This window comes from Lygodium microphyllum, chromosome 7, assembly GCF_053477565.2.
Source record: "Lygodium microphyllum isolate KBCC chromosome 7, Lygodium_microphyllum_v1.1.10, whole genome shotgun sequence".
NCBI classification, from domain to species: Eukaryota; Viridiplantae; Streptophyta; class Polypodiopsida; order Schizaeales; family Lygodiaceae; genus Lygodium; species Lygodium microphyllum.
Window position 1 is genome coordinate 87,156,852 of NC_141141.1, and position 12,284 is coordinate 87,169,135.

General features: G+C 43.5%; 1 protein-coding gene across 2 annotated transcripts in view; it reads right to left on the reverse strand.

The window, feature by feature from the left end:
- Positions 1-12,284, reverse strand: part of CLUB (TRAPP II complex TRAPPC10/CLUB) — a 163,450-nt gene that overhangs the window by 49,262 nt on the left and 101,904 nt on the right. For both annotated transcript variants that reach the window (XR_015691343.1, XM_087681576.1), the window contains exons 9-13: positions 1,480-1,541; positions 1,298-1,388; positions 1,066-1,220; positions 710-944; positions 79-624 (exon numbers count right to left, since the gene is read on the reverse strand). Coding sequence is in view for 1 of the 2 variants with exons in the window: in XM_087681576.1 (XP_087537702.1) it covers positions 79-624; positions 710-944; positions 1,066-1,220; positions 1,298-1,388; positions 1,480-1,541 (1,089 nt within the window). In the remaining variant the exon portion in view is untranslated. The remainder of the gene's footprint in view (positions 1-78; positions 625-709; positions 945-1,065; positions 1,221-1,297; positions 1,389-1,479; positions 1,542-12,284) is intronic.

Sequence of the window (12,284 nt, forward strand, 5' to 3'; positions counted from 1 at the left end):
AGTTTCACTGAAGCTATAAATCTCATTTCAGCATAGAGAAACAAGAAAAATACACCATCCAGGCATTTATCAGCATACCTTTGTCCCTTCCTCAGCAGTAAATGTAGCATTTAAGGTCACACTTAGATAATCAAGTGTAACATCCCCTGGAAATCCACTCCACACAGAGATTGATAGGCTTCCAGGATCTCCCTCACAGAGTTTCAATGGTGATCCAACCCTCCCAGAGAATGTAATCAGCAGAGAAACGTCAACTGACACTGGATTCTTCAGTGCATTATGTGCCAATCTAAGAACTTCCGATTGTATGGTTAGTCGTTCATCATGTTTTAGTAAATCTTTTTCGAGTGAAAGTAGTTTGATACAAGATAATAGATAGCCAGGCAGGTCACCAAGCTGTTTCTGGCATTCCGCCAAATATGGAAGAACTTCTGCTAGCAATGCATGCCACCCATCGCCTGCATACATGGCACAGACTTTTTCATAGAGCTTGGCAGCAGAGTCGTAATTTCCATGTCTGTAATGATAGGATGCTACCTCGCCATCCAAAACCAGACCATGCCTTTTACGCCACGATCTATGAAAATTATCAGCTGCTGCTCTTGTAAGTTCTAGATACATTTCCTGTCCATACCAAAAGAGGTACTTCAATACATATTGTTTTCGTACATAAAGACAACAAAATAACTTCTGCTCATATGTTGAAGACCTCAAACCCTTCCACAGAAGAGAGGCTATCCAGAATCCTTTTGTTTGTTACTGTCATTTGAATAGCAGCCTCAGCAGCTGCACATATTTCAGCAAGCCGCATAGGCCGATCAATACGACCAGGGCTTGTCGCTGCATTTCCAGGGCTCAAAGGCCCAAAAGACACTGATCGTGCAGTAGTGCTGGATACGGATCGAGGAGGTGATGTCAAAGGAGTAGCATTATCTCCAGCTGGGCTGCCACACATGCTCACATCAGCCTTATGATAAAGTTTGTGGTGGTAAATCAATACATCTGATTTCTCCTGAGACCACCCACACATACAAATGCCCTCATGCCACGCCAAAAATTCTATACCTTTCTTTGAAAATTGGACGAGAATCTAAAAATTCTGGCAAGTTTCCAACAGAGAGTGAAGCTCTTCTTCTGTTTGCATCTCTGAGGAGTAAAGTTGGAGCCAGAGGAAGGGGTTTCCTGGAGATACCAAATGGCCTTGGCTTTTCCTCTGGAACCTTCATTCACATAAATGAGCTCTAAGGAACCAACTTATCAAGAAATATATCCTTATAAGAGCTAATGAACCTCCTACCTGCTCTTTTCCAGAGATTCGAGCATCTGCATCAGTAGGAATAGAGGGCCAAACTACAGGTTTGGGCCAAGGAAGCATGCTCAAAGTTGCACTGATCATAAAACATTGACCCACTTATGATCAGAAACTGTAATATTAACAATTGTTAGGATGTGTTATAACAAGATTGAATGCAAACTCACCTATTGCAAGGACTCCTTTCTATACCTTTCCCATATCCTACTAGATCTGCAAGCCGCATCAGCTGAGTTGCCCCACAATCACATTAGAAATTTCAAATGATCATGCGCATGACACCATAAAAATGATTGATCCATTTTTCTAATTGGCTGTAGTAATTGTTTATAAGGCACACCTTTAGCAGACATTATTATGTTTAAGTATGAGAAATGTGTTAGTGCTGCATTTCTAGTCAAAGATGCAAAATTAAGTTTTAATGTATGTAAATTTGTAGTTCTGATCCAGAATTTTATGATTCATGGTTCATTATAATACGCATGAACATTCCACATAGAATGAAATAATCTGTTGGGTGCCCAAAATTTGGCCAAACTTCCACATTTAATGTTCTAATGGACTGTTTTGGCCACTAAATGGAAAGTTCCAGTTCAAAGCTATGGCAAATTACTAAGGGGAGGTAATGGGTTCTCATAAGAGGTTAGAAATGGGTTTCATTGGAAATGGGAAAAACTGTGAAACTCTTTATACATACAGAATATGACTCATATAATACAGCAAACACAAATTAATCATGTTTCTTTATCATGAGTCAAATGGGCTGTACCATAGTGATAATTTGGGCATTTACATTTAACTAATAATTTTTATTGCAAGAAAAACCGTGGCTAATCATATTACCCAAAAAAACTACAACCAACTACAGCTGCTCAGCAGTCTAGCTGGAGCTAAATGCAAATCAAATTACATACATATAATGCCTCTCAGGCAGTCTTGAGGGAATGGGGGAAAGAAGCCATGGCGAGAGGAGTGTAACACCATAGAGGCTTGCTGTCCAATAGGACAAAAAACAAGCTATGGCAGCCCAAGTGTGAAGGAACTACTACCAAAGCTCTCATCAATACCGACCTAAAACTGCTCCCAACGGCCTCTATGAAAGTGAACGATGGAGACCAAGATTTGCCTAAGTAGCATACGCTCAATGGTTCTCATTGCTAAAGATCAACTAGCTATAGGTCTTCTAGATGTGCCACCTCATGGGCACGTAAAGTCCTCTTAGCTGAACTAGCTTCGTGGGATGGGCACGTAAAGTCCTCTTAGCTGAACTTGTTGGTCAAAGTTATGGTTAGGTCCTGATTAGGTTTTTTTATGGTATTATGGTTTGCTTATGTGCTACGATTTACGAATGCGGTTTGAAGTTTTTCTTTCTTTTTTGCCTGATACGGGGTTTTGGATGCATGTCTGTTGCATCGCATGAAGTTTTCGATCGCATATATGTAGAGGTCATGCTGAAATTTTTCTAGGATGTGGGTTGTTTGGGATGGTCAATTGCTTAGTTACGTCTGTGTGTGTACTTCTTTTGATCGATTTCTTTTTTATAGCTATTTTTGTTATTTTACAAGCATTCTTTGTGATTGTCTGTGTTTGTGGTGTGTGTGTTTTCCATCTGAATGACGCCTCACACTCCTCCTCCTATCCAGTATGTTCCATTGATCAGTAGGGATTATTCTTCCCTACGCTTTTGAGCCTATAGTGAAAGCAAGACTTGCAACTTTCGTGGCTGCTTCACTCCCATTAATTCCAAACGATCCATCCCTGTGTGATGAGTTTCTTACATCATACAATAAGAAGTCGGGCCTGGTTCGTAATACTTCCATGGTATTAACACCCCGAGGATTAGGGAAGGCTTTGTCTCTTCCCTACAAAGGAGAACCCTTTGTTACAGCCAGACAATTATTCTCCAATGATGAGATTCTCAAGCCGTTACAAAAGCTGACCAAAGAGATTCTGGATGTCAAAAAAGTGATAAACACTTCAGGAGTATCTTTTTTCATGATTAATGATCCTCTTTGGAAGTTAGTCTGTCAGTTCCTCCAAGACAGGTTTATGCCTGCCAAAACACCATCTCATTATTTGTCCAAAGAACTCTTTACAGCTTCCAAGATGATGTTAAAAGGGGTGGCCATTGATTGGAGTACTTACTTGCTTACGAAGATGGACCAACATTTTGTCAAAGTGACCAGAGGACATGTCACGAATGTCACTTATGGTTCCTATTTATATGCTTTCTTGACATACTCAAGCCTTAAGAAGGATGTATTACCACCTCCTCCCTCTGATCTAGTTCCTTCCCCTCCACCTTCAGAGAATTCAGAACCTATTGACATAGAGGATCTTGATTCCCCTCCTCCATTGGTCATTCAACGAAAGCTCTTGAAGCGTGTGGCAGATAAAACTCCCTCAATCAGTCCTTCAGTCACAATTCCTGCTACCTCTGACAGTGACCTCCCTGCCTACCTCAAATGCCACAATTTATTCAGGACACATAGAGAGGGTTCTTTGAAAATATGAGTCCCTTCACTGAATAGTTTAGTATCAGGAGATGCCATTCCATTCCTTTGTAATGACATCCAGAGTTTTATTGAGCTTTTAGTAACAGCTTGTGTTCAACAGTTATATGCTTCTTTCTATGAAGAATTGATGCAGTCCAAAGACCAGTTGCATAAGGCAACCACAAAGTTAGCCTCTGCTAAAGACACTCTTGCTGATCTGTTTAAGCAGATGGAGCAGCAGACCCAAATGATTGAGACCCAAAGAGAAAAAATATCTTCTTTAAAGATTTAGTTAGCAGAAGCTCAGTGAAAGGTCACTAGAGTCTCGGGGAAGAAAGAGAAAATGTCCAAAGAAGCTCAAGAGTTTCAGACTCTTTTAGATGCAAAACTGTCAGCTTTGCAAACTGCTCATAATACATTGAAATCACAAGCTTCCCAGGTTAAGCAGTTGCAAGACCAACTAGCACAGTCACGGTCCATTCCTCCAAGCCCTAATGTTCCTATGATTCCTTCTATATCTCAGCAGGACTTGGCAATTTTCCAGAGACAAGCCACATTATGTCCGTTGTTTCAAGATAAAGTGGAAAGATTGCAGTCCAGGATGGATTTGTTACGGTCTACATCTGAGCACTTTCAGGAGTATATTCCTCCGGACCATTCTTTCTTTGTTCACTATCAGTTGTAAAAATTGGCTTTCTATATGAAGCTTTCAACGATGGATCTCCCTCTTCCAGAGAATGGTTGGAGTGGGACTTGGTCTTTTGATTTACTGATAGAAGTTGTCCGTATGGTTTTTGAAGATTCTGTGACGACGGATACCATGTTGCTGTCTTACATATATCTACGATGTGATTTGTTGATTTCAGATGATGTAGATCTAGCTTGGTATGTGGGGGATGTGGTTTTGCAAGCTGTTTTATATGCTAACTATTTGGAATTGAGGATAGATGATATGTTTCAGTGTTGTTCTTCTAAAGTAGCTACTTACCCTGACAATTCATGGCATTCAATGATTGATTCTGTGGTCCTAAATCAACATCAGAATACAGCTTCTACTTATGTGCAAAGCGGATGTGATGCCCTATGTCTACCTAGCAGATACCTTGTTTTGCTAGAATGGATGTGCTGCCTTCAGTTCTTTCAAAATCCTCCCAAGACATTCGTGGATGAGTCCTTCTCCATGGATCGTTTTCGAAACCACCAAGCCTTCAAAAGGGATCACCTTCATTGATGCCTTTGCAATGTATTGTGGATGATTCTTGATTATATATATATATCTCTTTTTGGAGGTATCATTTAGATGATTATGTTTAGTGTTTAGTGTGTGTGTTATAATAATTGTATAAGATGAGTTTATGCTGGTTGAATAATTTGTTGGAGAGCTCTTTTTAGCTATTGATGGTGATGGTGGATGGAAATCCTATGATGAAACACTGAAGAAAAACCTTTTATATCCTTTACAAATTTGTTATGACTTTTAATTGATTATCAGAGGTGTTAATGAATAACGAAGTTTTTCTTTAGTAGTTTTTTCTAGAGATACAGGTGATAAGTTGGGGTCGTGGTTTGGCGAGATTATTGAAGATACTGAAGAAGATTAAAATTGAGCTCTTTAGTGAACTTATATTCTTCTTTTCCTTAGGTCGTGAGGATGCTTCCTTTCTAAGTGGGGATATGTTGAGAGTAGAAAAAGACTGAATTTTTTACTGATTTTTGTTGTTTTTTAGGACTGGATGATTGATTTTTAATGGATTTAGAGTGATGTATGGTTGTTAATGGAAGTGTTTAAGAGTATTTTGGATAATATTGATTATGTTTTGGAAGTTCATGATGATTCTTAGTGAAAATATGAGGTTATGTGATGTTCTAATAGGTTCTGTTGAGGTTCTGATTGGTTCTATATATCTTCTGTATAGCTTCTGTTTTGTTCTGATTTTCTTCTGTATGAAGCATGGATTAATGATTCATGAAGGTTGAAATATTTTGAAAGCTTAGTGAATAGTTTTTGATAGTTTGGAATGGTTTTAGTATGAGTTATGAGGATTTGATATTCTCTGATAATCTTCTGTAACCCACTGCAAACCTTCTGTAGAATCTCTGTCTCTGCTCTGTATCTGTTTTGTATCTGCACTGTTCCTGTACTATATTGTTCTTAGATCTTCTGTAAGTGTTTTATAGAGTGTATGTGTGACTTTGGGAAAGTTTTCTAACTTTTGAAAAGGATGAAACTAAGTTCAAAAGAGCTAAAGCAAATGGAAGAAGCAGCTGCTAAAGCCTGAAGACAAGACTGGAGTAACAGTGACAGTAGTGAGCTATGAAGAGACAATGTAGTGGCTCCGGTGCCTCTTCACATCAAACATATCTCTTGGGAGGTGCATCCATGACCTAAGAAGGATTATTGAGGGTCATTATGAGAGTATTATAGTAAGGAGATAATGTACTATTGATAGAGAGAGAGAGAGAGAGAGAGCCAAAGATAGTCAATTCTATCAAAACAGTGTATATATATGAGAGATTGAGAGAGAAAACTATGAAGATATTGAATATGAATACAATGTTGGCATTGTAAGCTTCGGTATTTGCGGGTGTATATATGTGAAAGCACTCTTATGTGCTTAAGATTGTGTAGTGCATAAATATGGATGAGAGATATGAAGTAAAGTGTGCCACATAGGGCACACATGTAAAGTGTGGGTTGTATGGTGCCACATAGGGCACACATGTAAAGTGTGGATTGTATGGTGTCACGTGGGGACACACATGGAAAGTGTGAGGAATCATTGATGGAGTATCTCCTCCTTTATATATGTAACCTATGTATGCAATGAAATAGAAGAGAACATTTGTTAAGTGTGCATATTGTTTGTCTTCTCTTTGTAGCCATGGAGTTCCTTGTCTATTACAATCCTCCATGATAGTGTATTAATCATTTTGTACACACCATGATCAACCCCACATTCATTTTTTCTTGATATACTATCTGATTGATTTCCATTCAAAAATGGTGTATTCTTTTATGTTCCTTGTTTTATTGAAGGATTCTATGAAGATGATGAAGATTATGGTTGATTATATCAAATCCGTGAAGATATCTACTATGATACTGCATGAAGATTCGGTGTTTTCTTTGTTTTGGTCATCAAAAGAATAAAATAAAAGCTTGTTGACGTTACAAGATAGATTTTCTTGCAGTAGAATCCCCTTTTCCTTGGTGTCTCTCTTGGGGCTCCACCGATTCCTCCGATCGATGATGTTATGGATAGATTGTAGGGGAACACTCATTCAACCATATAGATTTGAAAAGGGGATATCATCGGATATACATTAGATTGGAGTATATGCCTAAGACAGCTTTTAGGATATCTTTTGGCTTATATGAGTTTCTTGTCATGTCTTTTGGAATTACGAAAGCTCCTATCACTTTCAATTGTATGATGGATTGCATCTTCAGACTACATAGAGCATTTATGGACACTTTCTTTTATGGCATTATTGTCTACTCTCTCCCAAGTTGTAAACTAACTGAATGGCTAAGACCCAACCCCTTAAAAACGTTTTCTCAATTTGCATGGGCTTTTTAGCTAAGTGGCAACCTTCTAAATCCATTTTTCAACATTATCCAACCATTCAATTAATTTTCAGAATTAAATAATCATGAAAATTAATTGAAGCCCTTCTGACCTTACCCAAAAGTAAGCATGTTCATCCATCATTAAATTGGCTAGGCCACTGGCAACCTGGAGTGATCCCCAACCTCTATTGACCCTTAAACTTTCCTTTATTAATTAATAAATGCTAGTCCCTAGTATCACCACTCACATTTATTGGCCAAACAACTATTCTAGGGTCAAATTTGATATCAACTGACCACCAAAACCCATTTGGGATAACTTATCACAACTTTTCTTTTTGACATCCACTCCATTTTCAGAGCCTTGGCCTGTTACCATGAAATAACTGCCATGTGCATCACTGCTAAACAACCTTGCATATTTGATAAATAAATTACTCAAATGTTATCAACCACGTTAACGCATCTTGAAATCTCACATCCCTGTGACAATCATCTACTATTAGAGTCTCTTCTAGGCATATCATTGGCTCCTACAGGATCTCCTACTAGCTGAAAATGGCCTATAAACTGCTGCAGTGACAATGGGCTCTCTCTCTCTCTCTCTCTCTCTCTCTCTCTCTCTCTCTCTCATGCTGAAATTTGAGGACGTGGATAATAAGAGGGCCTCCCTCTCAAAAAGAAAGACTTTAAAAGGCAAAAAGATTTATCTCGATGAGGATCTCACACCCACAGAGTTAGAGTATAGAAGGGCTAGCATGCCAACAATGTTGGAGGTACGCAAAGAAGGCAAGTACATTGTTTATAGAGATGGTAGAGTAGTCATAGCAGAACGAAGGTCATCATGACAATACGCAGTCTATGAGACGTTAAGGATGTCCCTTTGGAATTGTAATGGTTCAATGAGACTTGATACATGATATTTTAAGGATACTTTCTGTGGAACTGATATAGCTATGTATACAGAAACACATCAATGTATAAGTTCTAGATTACTAGATGTTGTGGGATACAAATGGGAGAGTTTATAGGCCTCGGTCTCGTAGGCGAGGAGGAACAGGCGAGGTTGCTATTCTTTATCGTGAGAGCCTCCAAGACACGATTCATGTGGTGTCATGAGATGTGCAAGCTAGATATATGTGGGTAAGACTGAGGATAGGACGCCCAAGGGATCTATATGTTGCAATATGTTACTTCCCACCTGCCAATTCAACATTTGCCCCTAGGGAGGGATCACCATTTGAAGTACTACATAACGACATTATCAAGTATGCAAGCATTGGGCACATACTACTAATGGGAGACTTTAATGCTCAAATAGGAAGTGACCAATCGGCCTTTTATGATACTGAACATGAAATGTTTTAAGGAATTGGCATTGGACCGAACTAGGGCTTGACAAGACATCTCAAGACAAGGAGACGACATCATATGGATCCCATTTGCTAGTATTAGAAAGTGCTCACGGATTAGCTATATTCAATGGCTAAATGACATGGCCGAAAGCGGATACTTTCACTTGTTGGAATAGCAAGAAGGGAGCCAGCATTGTGGACTATGTAATGGGGTTACTAGCATTAATTCCAAAAAGTAAGCATTTTGAGATATTTGACAAGTCGATCAGTATAGCAACCAACCATGCAATCCTAAAATTCACCCTAGCATGTAGTCAAATACATGAAACATCTATTACTAGTACTGCACGTAATCATCAGTTGATCTGGACCATATTGAATGCTGCACTCATAAATACCCCAAGAGGAAAACCTAGACGCACTCTCTATCCAATATGTCGCAAGCTCCCCCCACCCCTACCCCCCCGTTCCGCCTGATCCCACCCGTCAAAGCTCGACCTCGCCATCGTCAGTGCCCCGTTCGCCAACTCGCCCCCCCCCCCCCCCCGCCCCTGACAATTCGGGATTGTGCCCCCTCCCCGATATTTTACCTCCCCCCCAACATTTCGCCTCCGCCCCGACATTTCGACATGCCCCCTACTGTCTTTCCCCTCCGCTCCGACATTTCGCCCTGTCTGCCCCGCCATTTCGCCTTGCCCCGCTGTCATTCCCCTCCACCCCGACATTTCGCCTTGCCCTGCTCCGTCATTTCGCCCTGTCACGCCCCGACATCTCACCCAGTCCCGATCAAAGGATTCAGCCATGTCTTTCCCACCCCAACAGTTTCTACCGCCCTGTCCCCCCGCCCCCCCCCCCAACCGAGCACGTTGCATTCGTTCGTAAGCTCGGATCTGTCCGCATTATACAACATCCCTCCCCCCCTTCGCCATTGTTCCCACCACCCTCCACTTGTTCCCTCTATCTGCAGCAACTTTCCCCCCTCAGGTAGCACCGCAACGTGATAGATAGTTCTCTTAGAAGGGACACGCAATGGAAACCTTTGGTCAAACGCCGCTACACTCAGCGAGTGCCCCCCAGTCAAACACCTTGCGCATCGTCCTCTCTGAGGAGCAGCTCTTAGCCGTCCCAGCTAAGGAGTTGGAGCTAAAAGAAACAACGATTTATGGTTAGGTAGTAGGACATTTCCCAGCCAGGGCCCAGCTTCGGGACTGGCTTCACTCCATGCTGCGTATCGGCACAAAGTAGATCGTGGAGGCGGTCCTCATGGGCCAAGGAATCTTCATGGTCCAGCTTAGTTCGGCACATGCAGCTCGCGAGTTAATTGCAAGCTCACCGTATGCGTCCACAAAGGGGGTCATATACATGGTCCCTTGGTACAATGGCTTTACTGTGGAGGCATTTGCACTCCACAACAAGTTCTGTAGCATCCAGTCACCCTTCTTTTCCCCAGCCTGGCGATAGAGTATCGCCACTTAGTGGAAGATTTTGGTTGGCTCTTCGGCACTATCCTTCCCCCGTCTTTCACGGATGCAGTGACAGCAACAAGAGTCCCAAAGGTACGGGTGGTAGTGAAAGAGGTCAAAAATATCCCACAACTCCTAGAGATTGAGGCGGGCGGGCACTCCTATAGCGAGCAAGTCATTGTGACTGGGCAACCAGGGCAATGCCTCCGCTACCAGGACTTTGGGCATTAGGCAGCAATGTGTACGTGTTTCGGAGCCAAGGAGGCTCCGCCGACAGGCCCACAGGTGGATGCAGCTTCACACGAGTCCAAAGACAGGCCCACCCCGTAGGACCGCAGTCCCCCCACATCCACCACTCGCGCCACGGATTACCTCACCTGAGATCCCACAATCCCACATCCATCCCCCCCCACACCCCATGATCCCCCCCCCCCTCCACTGACCCTGGCCCAGAGCCCCCCCTTGCCAGGGCCACCAACCCCCCCCCCATACCCGTCATGCACCTCTGTCCATCCCAACATCCCTCAATCTTCTTCCCCCCCACCACCTCCCCTACCGAGCACCCCCCCTAATCCGCACCTGATTCAAGTGATCCCCCCCAGACCAACCTCCCCCCCTCCCACAAGAGGTGAGGAGCCACACATGCCTACATGCTCTTCGCACCAGCAATCCCCCCTCTCCCACATAGCCACCAGCTCATCCGCCCCTGCCGCTCGTCACACTTTCCCGAGACAGGCACAGTTGTCGCCACAGGAATTCTTCCGCAGTGGCCCATGGTCCTACTTGAGAGTAACGAAGCGCGGAGAGTTCCCACTACCCCTAGAGGTGGGAATCTTCGTGGTTCGTAAGTCAAGGAGGAGCAAGGTCCATCTACTAGCACCACCGGATGGACCAAACTACGCCTTTTTTCTTCAATTCTCTCACTCAGAGAAGTCAACGACTACAGAATAGAGGAGGAGTTGAAGAGTCAGGTGGCGGACCACATCTCCTAGTGGATGGGAGAAGGACTAGCACTATTTGCACAGCAGTGGCATGGCTCCATGATGGACATTAACTGGTGGGCTGGTGCGGAAGCCCCACACTTGCGTATCATCTTTCGAACCCCTCCACAGTGGAGAGCTCCGAGGGATGTGATCAAGTGGCCCCTAGCACAGGCGGCCCGATTCTACCAGTGTACAGAGTCACGACTCTCAGCATGGCTAATAGATGCATTGATAGTACCACCTTGAGCATCTATCACCCCTATGGTCCGGCCGAGGGCCACCGTGGGGGACTGGAGCTCGCCGTCCAGATCAGCAGCACCAGTAAAGTGTACTTGCATGCCTCATAGTTTCTCCTCCTCATCAACAGCCCCCACACTGAGCAGATGCCTGTTCGGTCAGTCATAGGTTTCCCCATGAGCCTACACCTTGCATCCTGGAATGTGAATAGTCTCCACTACAGTGGGGCACGTGGTTCCAGGAAGTTGATTGTTCGGCAGGAGCTGCAGCCTGCCCTTGCCGGACGGATCGACATCTTACTGCTACAGGAGCACAAGCTCAACCCCACCCAGGCCCAACGGATAGGAAAGGTACTTCACGGCAGCTTGCACACCTACTGGGAGCACGCCATAGGTGCCCACGGCAGGAGCGGAGGCGTATGCACCTCTATTAGCTCGAGCCTCACCGCCTGTGTGCGAGACCACAGGTCAATAGTGGCAAGGAGGGTTCTATGGATTAGATTGGATATTGGGGACTCGTGCATTGGAGTCCTCAATGTCTATGCCCCTATGGACAATAGGGCACGTAGCAGGTTCTGGGTGGAAATCACGGATGGACTCCCCGAGGTGGACTCTTGGATCGTTGGAGGAGACTTCAACAATCTGGAGGCTTTGGAATACCAGCAGGGCAGAGGCAGAAACTACCACGGCATGGCTGGGGAGGACCAAGAGATATGGGAGGTCTTTTTGCTAGCAGTAGAAGCACGCGATGCCTGGAGACACCCTGCCTTTCACAAGAGGGAGAGATCAATGGACTTCTGTTCGGGATACAGACGGCTAGGTGGAGTCCTGCTGCTGGACTGGTTGGACCGGTTTTATATGGGAGAGTG